Source organism: Pipistrellus kuhlii, unplaced genomic scaffold (genome assembly GCF_014108245.1).
Source record: "Pipistrellus kuhlii isolate mPipKuh1 unplaced genomic scaffold, mPipKuh1.p scaffold_m20_p_17, whole genome shotgun sequence".
NCBI lineage: Eukaryota > Metazoa > Chordata > Mammalia > Chiroptera > Vespertilionidae > Pipistrellus > Pipistrellus kuhlii.
The window spans coordinates 19,944,439-19,957,566 of NW_023425482.1; the positions used below are offsets into that span (position 1 = coordinate 19,944,439).

General features: G+C 42.8%; 1 protein-coding gene across 5 annotated transcripts in view; it reads right to left on the bottom strand.

Moving 5' to 3' along the window:
- The window catches only part of CDH1 (cadherin 1), a 75,579-nt gene that overhangs the window by 2,057 nt on the left and 60,394 nt on the right, over window positions 1–13,128 (bottom strand). For 4 of the 5 annotated variants that reach the window (XM_036441364.2, XM_036441363.2, XM_045582750.1 and 1 more), the window contains 6 exons: window positions 12,384–12,628; window positions 8,591–8,736; window positions 4,790–5,014; window positions 4,228–4,458; window positions 1,661–1,791; window positions 122–265 (listed from right to left, as the gene is read on the bottom strand). In XM_036441364.2, the coding sequence (XP_036297257.1) occupies window positions 122–265; window positions 1,661–1,791; window positions 4,228–4,458; window positions 4,790–5,014; window positions 8,591–8,736; window positions 12,384–12,628 (1,122 nt within the window). Of the gene's footprint in view, window positions 1–121; window positions 266–1,660; window positions 1,792–1,881; window positions 2,370–4,227; window positions 4,459–4,789; window positions 5,015–8,590; window positions 8,737–12,383; window positions 12,629–13,128 lie in introns of those variants that run through there. The other variant, XM_036441366.2, reaches the window with a different exon arrangement.

Consider the following 13,128-nt stretch of genomic DNA (forward strand, 5'->3'; position numbering starts at 1 on the left):
CGGGGTCATGAGAGATGACAATGTGGCAAAGGAAAGCATCTAGACTCTGAACTTTGGACACAAACGCTCCTTTCAAGTTTAGAGATGAGCTGTGCCTTGGCTTTCGACTTTGCTTACTTACTTCATCAATAAAGTTTCCAATTTCATCGGGATTGGCAGGGCGGGGCCGATACTGGGGCATGCTCAGGAGGGTTGGCGCCACATCATTGCGAGTCACTTCCGGCCGGGCATCCAGGCCCCTGTGCAGCTGGCTCAGGTCAAAGTCCTTTGGAGAAGAAGGTGAAAGTATTAGCAAAGAGTAAGCCAGAAACAGGCTTCTGTTTGGTTTATAGGTTATGGTACTGGATAATGCCTTCACTGACCACTATGCATTTACAAGCATGTGCCAGTGAAAGGTGAAATGGTAGTTTTCAACCTAAGAGTCTCCAAATTAGCACTGGAAGGAACTATAGCACAAAAGGATTGCGAGAAGCACTTGTAGGTAGAGATGGAGAAGGTTGGATCTTATTAACTTCTCACAGGGCATGATTATTAGATTATTATTCAGCAAATATTCATGCCCTTCCCACCCTATCAGGACTCTGTAATGGGTCTGATGCTTCCCTTTCTAAAAACAGCAGACTTCTAAAACTTCTCTGGAAAACTCCAGGGCAAGGCAAGTTAAGACTACCTCCAAATCAGGACAAATAAAGAAAACCTAGCCCTAACCAGTTTGGCTCAGTGGATAGAGCATCAGCCTGCATACTGAAAGGTCCCAGGTTCATTCTGGTCAAGAGTATGTATCTTGGTTGAGGGCACATCCCTCTCTCTTCCTCTTTGTAAAAAAATCAATAATATATATACATATATATATATATATATATATATATATATATATATATATATTTTTTTTTTTTTTTTTTAAAGAAAAGAAAATCTAAAGACTTAATATCTACAAAAGGTAAAAAACAGTTTAGTGTAGCTAAAATAATTCAAGGGGGAAAATTATGAGGTCAGATCAGTTGCCCCATGTCAAAGATAATTTGAATGAAGACTATCAATGAGGAAAGTAGGCTCTGGATCAGACTACCTGGTTCTAATGCTTCCTAGCTGTGTGACTTTGGGTAAGTTGTTTAGCTGCTCTGTGCCTCTGTTCAGTAACTTGAGTGCAGAACAGTGCACATTCAATAAATGTCAGCAATGTTGTATTGATGACGGTGGCCAGTGGCAATGTCTATGTTCTTGAGCAAGGCTTTACTTTTTTTAATATATTTTATTTATTTATTTATTTATTTATTTATTTATTTTAAATATATTTTAATTAATTTTTCACAGAGAGGAAGGGAGAGAAATAGAGAGTTAGAAATATCAATGAGAGAGACATCGATCAGCTGCCTCCTGCACACACCCCCCTGAGGATGTGCCCAAAACCAAGGTACATGCACTTGACCGGAATCAAACCCGGGACCCTTCAGTCCACAGGCCAACGCTCTTTCCACTGAGCCAAACCGGTTTTGGCATTGGGTCAGGCTTTAAATACACACACACACACACACACACACACACACACACACACACACACACGAAGTGACACAGAGCTAGCTCAAATGTCTGCCCTCTAACCATTGCTTCTTCCAAATAAATGGCCACTGAGATGTTTACCACGGTTTTTAAAACCCACCTGGTCCTCTTCTCCACCTCCTTCTTCATCGTAGTAATACACGTTGTCCCGGGTGTCATCTTCCGGGGGCAGTAAGGGCTCTTTGACCACCCGTTTCCTCCGGACAAACAGCAGAAGCAGCAGAATCAGGACTGTAAGGGGAAGACAGAGGTCAAGAAGGCCATAAGCAGTAATGGTCAGAGCACACTGCCTCGTGTACCAGACGGAGGGCTGTTAAGACAACCCCTGTGGGCATGCTCACCTCCCTGCAGGTAACAATATGCATTACAACATACCGGACAATATGTGAACTCAAGTGCGGTCTTGAATTCACAACTGGATCTAAAACCAATCGGTTGTTTTCCAAAATCTGAGGGAAAGTGCTCCACGTGGTGGGAATGGTACCAGTAAAGGCCATGTGTGGTGTGATTCAGGAAGGGGAGGTCAGCGTGGCTGTAGCAGGATGAGTGGGGGGGAAAGAAGCGCTGAGGAGGGCAGAGGGATAGCCAGGACATGTGGATCACTGGAAGGACTTTGGTCCTAAGCGAACTGATGCCACTGAAATTTTGAGAGCAGGGTTGGGCCTAAATGTGATTTGATGCATGCATGTTATTATTAATCAATTATAGGGTGGGGCATAGACTATTAAAAATCTCCTAAGATAAAATCATGTAAGCAAGCTTTTAAAGCTGTTTAATTTCCAGGGTTTTCATCTGCTCTTGGGATAATTCTAAGACATGCAATTAACATTTAATGTTTTAAAAATATCAAATTATTTATTATAAATGAAGAAATTATACAGGGTGTCCCAAAAAAATGTATAGATACTTAACAGCTGATAGCTCAGACGTAGAAGATACTGAGTCACAGCAAGATTCAAAGCCACAAGACAGGTATTTTGCAAGAAAGCACATTGTTCCAAAGGTTCAGAGGCGAAAGACCCTAAACTATTTGCAAGAGGAAGATAGTCCACCCACTGCTCCAGGCACACAGAAAATTTGGAAACAAACATGGGTTTGTTCTCATAACAATTCAGATGGAGACTATATGCAGGAAAACTAGCTGCTTATGGGTATAAAATCAATTATAGTGTTTTATAGAATGAAAGATTGCTGCTATCTTTGTTCTTGTTAAAACAAGAAGATCCCCTGGGAGAAATACCAGATTCTGTCCTAGCCGGGCAGCTCAGTTGGGTAGAGCATCATCCCGGTATACCAAGGTTGTGGATTCGATCATTGATCAGAACACATATAAGAAGCAACTATGATATATAAGGATGTTACTACCTGAGGTTCTGTATTACCCTGAGAAGCACTATCCTGAGGGACTGGACACATACAAGAATGTAGAAATAAGTGAGACAACAAACCGAGTTTTTTGAAACTATAAAAACATCTGTCAACCCTAGGTGGCTCAGGGAGTTATCAGTTTTAAACACTACAGCAGAAACTGCCAGATTTTTCCCCAGTATCTTTTTTTCTCCTTCATTCTTTCAGTCATTGATATTCACTGTTCACCCCACACTCCACCCTGCCCTCTGCTACGATTTAATCGGTCACATGGTCACCCAATTAGAGTGGGGAGTTCCAGAGGTGGCTGTGATTGGGCCAAGGGGGTGTGAGTGAAGGGGATATGTGCAGTTTCCAGATGTGTCCCTTCCCTTTCCTCGATCATCCCTCCTCTAGGATGGAATGTGCAGGAGGTGAGCTGGCTGGCTCTGACCATATCTGGCTGATGAGGACAGAATCCCAAGGCCTTGTGGCCCTGAGTGGATCTAAGAACCCGCAATGTCCAGCATCACGTGGGAGCTGGTTGAAAATGCTGAATCCGAGGCCCCACCCCAAACCGACTGGATCAAAACTGTGACATTACAAAGAGACACAGATAAACAAACAAAGAGGTGCAGGCAATTTGTCTGCCCATGAGCTTGAGAAGTACTTCCCTGATGGATCGAACAAACAATGAAAGAGAAAGGGCTGGGCCCCCAGTTGACTTAACACATTGCGGACCAGTAGACTTACTGCTAGCTTTACCCGGCGGCCAGGTTAAGTTTCTATTGAACAAGTACAAAAAGCGTTTTACGTAATAAATGTTAAAAGCACGCTTTAAGCCAAAACCGGTTTGGCTCAGTGGTAGAGCGTCGGTCTGAGGACTGAAAGGTCCCGGGTTCAATTCCGGTCAAGGGCATGTACCTTGGTTGCGGGCACATCCCCGGTAGGGGGTGTGCAAGAGGTAGCTGGTTGATGTTTCTCTCTCATCGACGTTTCTAACTCTCTTTCCCACTCCCTTCCTATCTGTAAAAAAATCAATAAAATATATTTTTTTTTAAAAAAAGCACGCTTTAAAATTAAATACCCATTGCAGTTTGAAGTTATTTATTACATGTTCTTATAAGCTAATACCTACTATACAGAATTCTCGTGACTGGCCACTAGCCTTAAAACAGCAGACACAAGAATTCTCATGATCTGTTCGCAATGTGTTAGTACAACGAGTGTGGCTTTCCAGTCTTGGACCTCTGAAATGTTCAACAGGTGATAAACCTCCCCTATGTTAGAAGTCAAAGGACATTCGCCAGCTGTACTTACTTAGCAAAGCCAGGATGCCTCCGAGAATCCCCAGGATGGCCGGAAGCTGCAGTCCACCTTCGACAATGGCGGCATTCCTCTTGCAGCTGCTGACGGCCCCTTCGCAGTCACACACGTACACTTCTAAGGTGGTCACCTGGTCTTTGTTCTGGTTATCCTCGAGCCTGAGGTTTATTTTGTAGTCTCCCAACTCTAAGGTTTTCTTTGGCTTCAAAGTGATAGATTCACGCCCTAGAGGAAGCAACAGAAATAAACGATGTGAAATCAGGAGAGAGAAAAATTGGTTTACTGTCGAATAAGATTATTAGGGAACTAAAGATGTCCCAAAGCTGCCTGGATTGGAGTTTACGGAGCACTATGTTCCAGAGTCAACCAGCTGGGAAAAGGGACGCTTGGTGGAAGCCTCAAATGCAGAGAGGATGAAGGAAACAAGCATCGCCATGAAAGGGGTGACATCTGCAAGTTAAGAAGGGAACTTCAGAAGGGGGAGGTGGGGGAGAGGATGGGGGCAGCAGCATGAAAGTCAGAGCAAAGTTTCCAAAATGAGATGCTAAATTCCCACCTGGGTCATTGTACTCAATGGTCCAGTTGACGCTGGCCCCGTGAGTCAGTTCTGCTATGAAAGGCGACGTGTTGGGGGGAAGATCTGGATCAACGATGTTGATGACGTGAGGCTGTGGGTCCCTCTGGCAGAATTCCAAAGTTCGAGGTTCCGGCACAGGGGCGTTGTCGTTCACGTCAGAGAGGACCAGGAGAAGGGTTCCCGTCCCAGTGGCAGGTGGAGAACCTAAGAAGAAACACACAGGATATACCACAGCTCGGGGACATGGATGACTCCCTACTGCTTCCCACAGACTGAACCCAAAGCTTGTCCTGGCTCTTCAGGGGTCACCTGCCCACAGAGCCTCCTAACCTGCATCTTCACTCCTGGTTGGGCAGGTCTCTGACATGCTAATTCCACATTTTTAAAATTATTCAAGTTACTAGAGGCCCAGTGCATGAATTCGTGCACAGGTAGGGGCCGATCGGGCTGGGCCGGCTGGGGGGAGGAGCCACGGGCAGTAGACAGGCCAACCACGCCCTCTGGTCAAACTTCTGGTTGAACTCCCAGTCAATATCCTGGTAGAGGGGTCAATTTTGCATATTAGCCTTTTATTATATAGAATTCCTCATACCAAGAGCACCCTTCTTCCTCCTCTTCGCCTATCTTTATTCATCCATTAAATTTCCACCCCTCTAAGAAGTCTGCATTGCCCCCACCAGTTCTCCTTTTTTCTGAACTTCTATGGCTTTAAGGTGATTAGCAAAGGGTTGAGCCTTGTAAAATAGCTCCAAGTAGATTTTCAAAATAGATTTGGAAGCTCATAAACACGTCTTTAAAAAAAATTTTTTTTTTAAATTAAGTTTTAGAGAGAGGAACGGAAAGGTAGAGAGAGAGAAAGAGAGAGAAGCATGGATGTGAGAGAGCAACATCCATCAGCCACCTCCTGCACGCCCCCTACCAGGGATCGAGCTTACAACCTGGGCATGTGCCCCCACCAAAATTGAACCAGCAACCTTTTGGTGCACGAGTCGATGCCTGAGCTATACACCAGCCAGGTCATACACACTTGTGTTTGCATTACTTTTACATCCTGACACAGTGGCTAGCATACGGTAGTAAAAAAAGTAGAAACTCAAGGAATCATCATCATCATCATCATCATCATCAGTATGAGTATATTATAGGGGGTGGAGAATAAAACCCAGAGAACTATATCTCAAACCTATAAATAGTTATACGTGGGTGGCAAGACTGTAGTGATTATTTTTCTTTTGACCATTTTTTTTTAGTGGAAAAAAACAATAACCACATAACATAAAATTTACCACCTTTTAAAGTGAACAGTCCAACCTTGCAGTGAAACAGCTTTGCAGAACTTTCTCACCTTGCAAAACTGAAACTCTGTGTCCATTAAACAATTCCCCATTTCCCCTCCAGTTCCTACCCTGTTTCCCCAAAAATAAGACAGTGTCTTATATTAATTTTTGCTCCCAAAGATGAGCTAGGTCTTATTTTCAGGGGATGTCTTATTTTTCCATGCGCTAGGTCTTATTTTCGGAGGATGTCTTATTTTCGGGGAAGCATGGTAGTAACCTCCACTCTACCTCCTCTTTCTATGAACTTGACTTTAATCTTCATGTTAGTGGAACCATATAGTATTTGTCTTTGTGTGACTGGCTTATTTCAATTAGCATAACGTTGTCACTATCCATCCATGTCATAATATGTGAGGGATTTCCTTCCTCTTTAAGGTTCAATATTGCATTATGTGTATATTCCATTATGTGTGTTATTCTTTCATCCATGGATAGATTTTTTTTTCCATCATGTGAATTTTCTTGTTTTAACAATGAGAATGTGTCACATTTTTTTAAAGAAAAATTTTTCTAATGAGCTAGTAGATTTTCTGATGAAACTTCATTCTTCTCGTAGACCTACACTGAGAACTACTGAGTCAAGCACAAAGTAACACTTTAAGGAATCAAGTTGAATGAACGCATTCTGGCCAAATTAGGAAAACAGCTATGTTCATCCCTTCACAGGCTGTCCAGGAGTGCTTCTAGACTACAAAAGCAACACAGACGGAATGGCCTACAAACCCTAAAGGTATTTACTGCCTGGCCTTTGCAGAAAGCTTGTTGGCCTTTGTTTTAGATACCATTCCCTCCACTCATCACAGGCCAGGCCAGGGAATTCCCATGCAGCCAGAGACAACTGGCCAGTGAGGGACTGCAGCTGAAGCAACGGGTTGGCTTTCCCTTCGTGCAAAAGCATTCTGTGCCCTAGCCAGGTTTGCTCAGACTGCGGACCAAAGGGTCCTGGGTTCAATTCCAGTCGAGGGCACCGACGTTGGTTGCAGGCTCCTCCCCAGCCCGGACCCTGGTTGGGGCTCATACAGGAAGCAACCAATTGATGTGTTTCTCTCACATCAGATGTTTGTGCCTTTCCCTCTCTCTTTCAATCTCCCTGAAATTCGATTGAAAAATATCCTCAGGTGAGGATTAACAACAAAAAAGCATTCTGCGAACAGAGCCAGGGCCGTATTTGCAGGTTTGCACCGCCTGCAGGCTGAAGGGTCGCAGGTTCGATTCTGGTCAAGGGCACATGCCTGTGTTGTGGGAGGTGGCCGATCAATAATTCTCTCTCATCATTAATATTTCTATCTCTCTCTCCCTCTCCCATCCTCTCTAAAATCAATAACAATATATATATTTTTAATAAAAGTAATTCTGCTTCTGAGTATTTACTTCAGGGAAGATAGATACAAGGATGTTTACTTGTCACTCATGTAAATAGTGAGGAAGTGAAAACAACTTCCATGGTCTTTTAATGAGAAAATGATTAAATTATGCTGTATCCAGATAACATCATTTGATTGAAAAGAGGTACAGGCACATCTTGTTGTGTTTCTATGCTTCACTTTAAAAAACACTTTTATTGATTTCAGAAGGAAGGGAGAGGGAGAGAGTAATGGAAACATCAATGATGAGAGGGAATCAGTGATCAGCCGCCTCCTTCACACCCAACACTGGGGATCAAGCCTGCAACCTGGCCATGTGCCCTGACTGGGAATCGAACTGTAACGTCCTGGTTCATAGGTTGACGTTCAACCACTGAGCCACACTGGCTGGGCAATAAAAAAATATATATATTTTGTAAAAATACACTTAACTAATAATGAGGTGTCATGACACTAATAAAAACAACGACAGTCTTCATGGAGCATGTACTATGTAGCGGGCACTCTTCCGGACACTTTTTACCTACATTAACTCATTAAATTCTGATGGGATGCTAATTTTATTTTGTCAGATAAAGGAACTGAGGGACATAAAGATTAGGTAATAAGTTCAAGGTCACACCTGCATTGAGCTTTAGTCCTAGGATTTAAGTCCCGACAGCCTGGCTGGCGTGGAGAAGGAGGATAGAGAAGTGTCGAAAAGGAACTTCTGCTTGACTGAAGTTATTTGCATTTTTGACAAGGAGAATGCTTTCTGACATGAGAATGCTTTTGTTAAAAGAATGAACTGCCGAGACTGGTTTGGCTCAATGGATAGAGCGTCGGCTTGGGGACTGAAAGGTCTCGGGTTCGATTCCGGTCAAGGGCATGTACCTTGGTTGCGGGCATATCCCCAGTAGGGGGTGTGCAAGAGGCAGCTGGTCGATGACTCTCTCTCATCGATGTTTCTGGCTCTCTATCTCTCTCCCTTCCTCTCTGTACAAAATCAATAAAATATATTAAAAAAAAAAAAAAATGAACTCATGCTTCCAAAAGAAGGGTGGGGGGCAAGCAAAGCCAGAGAGGGAAGGTGGCCTTACCGTTGTCTACAGCTATAATGAGGGCCGTGTATGTGTTGTTCTTCACATGCTCCGTGTCCTCTCTGTCCATCTCAGCCCGAGTGGAAATGACACCAGTGTCCGGATTAACCTCCAGCCAGTTGGCAGCATCCCGCCAAATCCGATACCTGGAAAGGCACAAGCTCTGGCTTAGAATTCTAAAGTTCCTCTTTGTTGGTCAGTTCCAACTTCTCTACAATTTTGACTTCTACCTTTTCTTTAAAATATCATACCTATACAAAAGTTGCCAAGAAAAGTTGATAAGCTTCCAGGTACCCTTCACTTAGATTCACCCGTTGTTAATATTTTGCTATATACAAAAGCTGACACACATTTACATTATGTCTTGTTTTGCTGAACTCACAAGAATACATTGCAGGTATGATGTTCCTTAACACACTGAAATATTTATGAGTGATCATCTCCAAAGAACAAAGACAAACTCTTATATAACCAACAATGTAATTGTCAATTTCAGAAAATATAACCTTTGATAAAATACTATTAATAAAAATATGGTACACATTCAAATTGTCAATTTCCCCCAAATGGTCCTCATACTACACAGGTGATGGATGGTGTGTCCTCGGTGCATCTCATTAGGAGGTACATGGCGTCTGTTTGTCCTTTTATTGATGTTCTCTTTGATCACTTGGATAAAGGAGGGGCTAACAGGCTTCTTCACAGTAAAGGCAAATGTTTCCTCTTTGCAATTATATTATACTCTGGGGGCAGATAATCTGGGAATATCCTGTTCAACTAACTTTCCTCCCATAGATTTAGCAACTGTGGATAATTCTTGCCTGAATAATGAGTTCTATGATCCTTATGTATTTTTCAAAGCAAACTCTTTCAGAGTTTGGCATCACTCAGCATCCCCGCCATTAGCACTTGGAGATTTGGTGACTTGGGGATGGGTTGCTATAGTGGCATTAAAAAATATATATTAAAAAAATAATAAAAAATAATAATAATAATAAAATATATATATATATATATATGTATATATATATATATATATATGTATATATATCTCTCGATATATTATTGATTTCAGAGAGGAAGGGGGAGAGAAAGAGAAACATCGATGAGAGAGGATCACTGATTGGTTGTCTCCTGTATGCCCTCTACTGAGGACTGAGCCCTCAACCCAGGAATGTGCCCTGACCGGGAATCGAACCACAATCTCTTGGTTCATATGTTGATGTTCAACCACTGAGCCAAGCTGGACGGGCTATAGTGGCATTTAATGGTAGGTGTGAAACAGGCTAAAACTTCTTATGGTTATGCAGAGCAAAAAAAACATGCTTTATTCAAAATGTCAAGTGAGTTCTTTCCATCATCTTTCCATGCCTCCATAAGGGTGCACATGAATATTCTGGCTGATTCTCAAAAATCAGCAATGCTTCATAGGCAAATGTGAAATTATTGATGCTCACAGAGCTGGGGAAATTGCTGTGAACCTCATAGGCAGTTCAAACAAGTGCGGTGTAATCAGCCCCCGATTTGATAAGCAACACAAAGATCCTGCTCCCCTCCCATCAGTTCTGTTTCATTGTGCTGACAACTCCAGCAGGCACTGCACCATGAAGAAGCAAGACAAAAACACACAGGAGGGAGAATCTGGGCTTCTTTTTTTAGGGATGTAATACATACATGCAAATAAAATTCCTCAATGCGTTACAATTACAAAAAGGGGGGGGGGGCAAAAACCAAGAGAACACTGTTAAGCAACACCTATTAGGAGTACAAAAGCCAATCTATCAGAGGACACAAAGGCGTGAAAAACAGGAAATAGTGCTCAGTTATTCATGGGGGTCGTGGAAAGACACAGAAAAGCAAGCAAAGAAACCTGGGAGGTAAGAGCCTTGGATACCTATGGGCTCATCCCCACTTCCTTAGACGTGCAAAGCAATGAACTCCACAGAGCGGTCTTTATCCGGGGGTAAGGGCCGCTACACAAACTATCAAGGCTTGACCCCTGACCCAAGGGAGGCTTTGATCTACCTGTTTCACTATTGCAAGCTAAGGTTACAACCCTGGAACAACGTTATCTTTTTTACTATCCTTTTGAAGTTTGATTAAAAACGCATATTTTTTTTTATTTTTTTTTTATTTTTTTGGCATGGCTCAGTGGCTGAGCATTGAACTGTGAACCAGGAGGTCACGGTTCAATTCCCAGTCAGGGCACATGCCTAGGTTGCAGGCTCCATCCCCGATGGGGGGCGAGCAGGATGGTAGCCAATCAATGATTCTCTTTCTTTAAAAAAAAAAAAAAAAAAAAGTAAATTCTTTGTTTAAAGTATTACAAATGACTCTTTTCCCCCTTTGACCTCTCCCCAGTCACCCCCACGCCCCAGCACATGCTGTCGAATCCCACCAAGTGGCACATCAAGGCGAGTTGTCACTGCTTTTTTAGTAAATGTTAAAATTAATCAAAGAGGTGGGTGTTATCAGCCCGGGTTCCCATCGTCCTTGAGCTAATGATGCTCACAGCCACTAAGGTCACTGACCGGACCCTCCACACAGCTCATCCTGTGCAAGGCGCACACGGTTTAATGGTATGTACCAGCCCTCTCATTCAGGATAGAAGTAACACTTCCGGAAAAACCTCAGAAGTTGAAGTCACACTTAAGCTCTTTCCGTCTGCTTCTTTTAAGTTTCATAAGTCACATGCCTGGAGGCTAAAACACCATCCACAACAATATCGCACTCAATTACCAAAAAGACTGGACTCTCCTCTGGATTTTTAATTTATTTTTTTTAATTTATTTTAAATTTATTTTTCAAATATATTTTTATTGATTTCAGAGGAGAAGAGAGAGGTCAGTGATGAGAGAGAATCATTGATTGGCTGCCTTCTGCATGTCCCACACTGGAGATTGAGCCTGCAGCCTATGCATGTGCCCTTGACTGGGAATTGAACTGTGACCTCCTGGTTCATAGGTCGACACTCAACCACTAAACCATGCTGGCTGGGCTTGCATAACATTTTTATAAATAGTTCAGAGGTCCTTGCCAAAACCGGTTTGGCTCAGTGGCAGAGCGTCGGTCTGTGGACTGAAAGGTCCCAGGTTCGATTCCGGTCAAGGGCATGTACATTGGTTGCGGGCACATTCCCAGTGGGGGGTGTGCAAGAGGCAGCTGGTCGATGGTTCTCATTCATCGACGTTTCTAGCTCTCTATCTCTCTCCCTTCCTCTCTGTAAAAAATCAATAAAATATATTTTTTTAAAAATAGTTCAGAGGTCCTGACAGATTCCTTTAAAGTAGGTATTAACAAGTAGAAATCTAGCTCTCTGAGCAGAGGAGAGGCCTCCATTACCCCTGGAAACCACACTTACAAGACACATGTTTGTCATGTTTGGGCTTGTGCTGTAATAGTTTTTCCTGGTCAAACCCAGCTCTCAAAAGCCTAGAACACTGTTGCTGTTGGTTTGTGCGTCTTTTCAGTATCTGCGGCTGTAATTTATACCAAAGAGGTGCTTTCCAGTTTAAAGAGGACAACAAACTACTTATAGGCAATACCACGTATGTACATTAAAACCACATTCCTACTATACTACATGAACTCGAAGAGAGGAAGCACAGTAATCCTAGAATGGCTAGCTATAAAGGGAAGGGGGAAAGGTGTGGGGAATGGAGGTAAAAAGGAAATTTTAAAAAAATTAAGAGAAGGGTCTTGCACAGACCAATGATGATAACATGTTATAAATTAAGTACTTTATATACATACATCCAGTTGGTTCCAAGTCAATTGAAAAACCCACACTTACGTTATTCTCTGGTCCATGAACTTGTCCGGATCCTGGGCGGTGTAAGATGTGATTTCCTGTCCCACTGGGAAGTCTTCGGACACCTCCAGTCTCTTTTGGGGAGGCATGAAGATGGGGGCCTCATTTACATCCAACACATCCACTGTGACGGTGGCTGTGGAAGTAGACAGAGTGACTTCAAAGTCGATCTTATTCTTCACTGACACGTAGAGAATGTACTGCTGCTTGGTCTCAAAATCTAAGCCCTAAAAAAAAAAAAAAAAAAAAAGTTTAAAAAATGTTATATTAGTAGAAAACAACAATAACACTTAACTATTGCTTTTGGTTAGCAACGTACCAGTGATCCTCAACTCTGGCTACATTCGAGTTGGACACACACACACACACACACACACACACACGCACACACCTGTCCCTCCTCCCCCGAAGGAGAAGAAAGATGAACTCATGAAATCTCAAACAGCAAGCTTCAGTTAACACTGGCACGTTAACTCAACGTTAACGTTGAGGAGTGAGAACGCTCATATCCTGTCTGACATGCTGTCCATGCGATAGCAGACGGACAGAAGATGCTGTGTGACTTGGGGAACTTAACCTCTAGGCCTGTTTCTACACCTAAGAAAGCAGGGAAAGGAACTACCTCACCTTTAATAATTTTAAAAATCACTCATGCCCAGCCAGCATGGCTCAGTGATTGAGTGTCGACCCATGCACCAAGAGATTGCCTGTTCAATTCCCGGTCAGG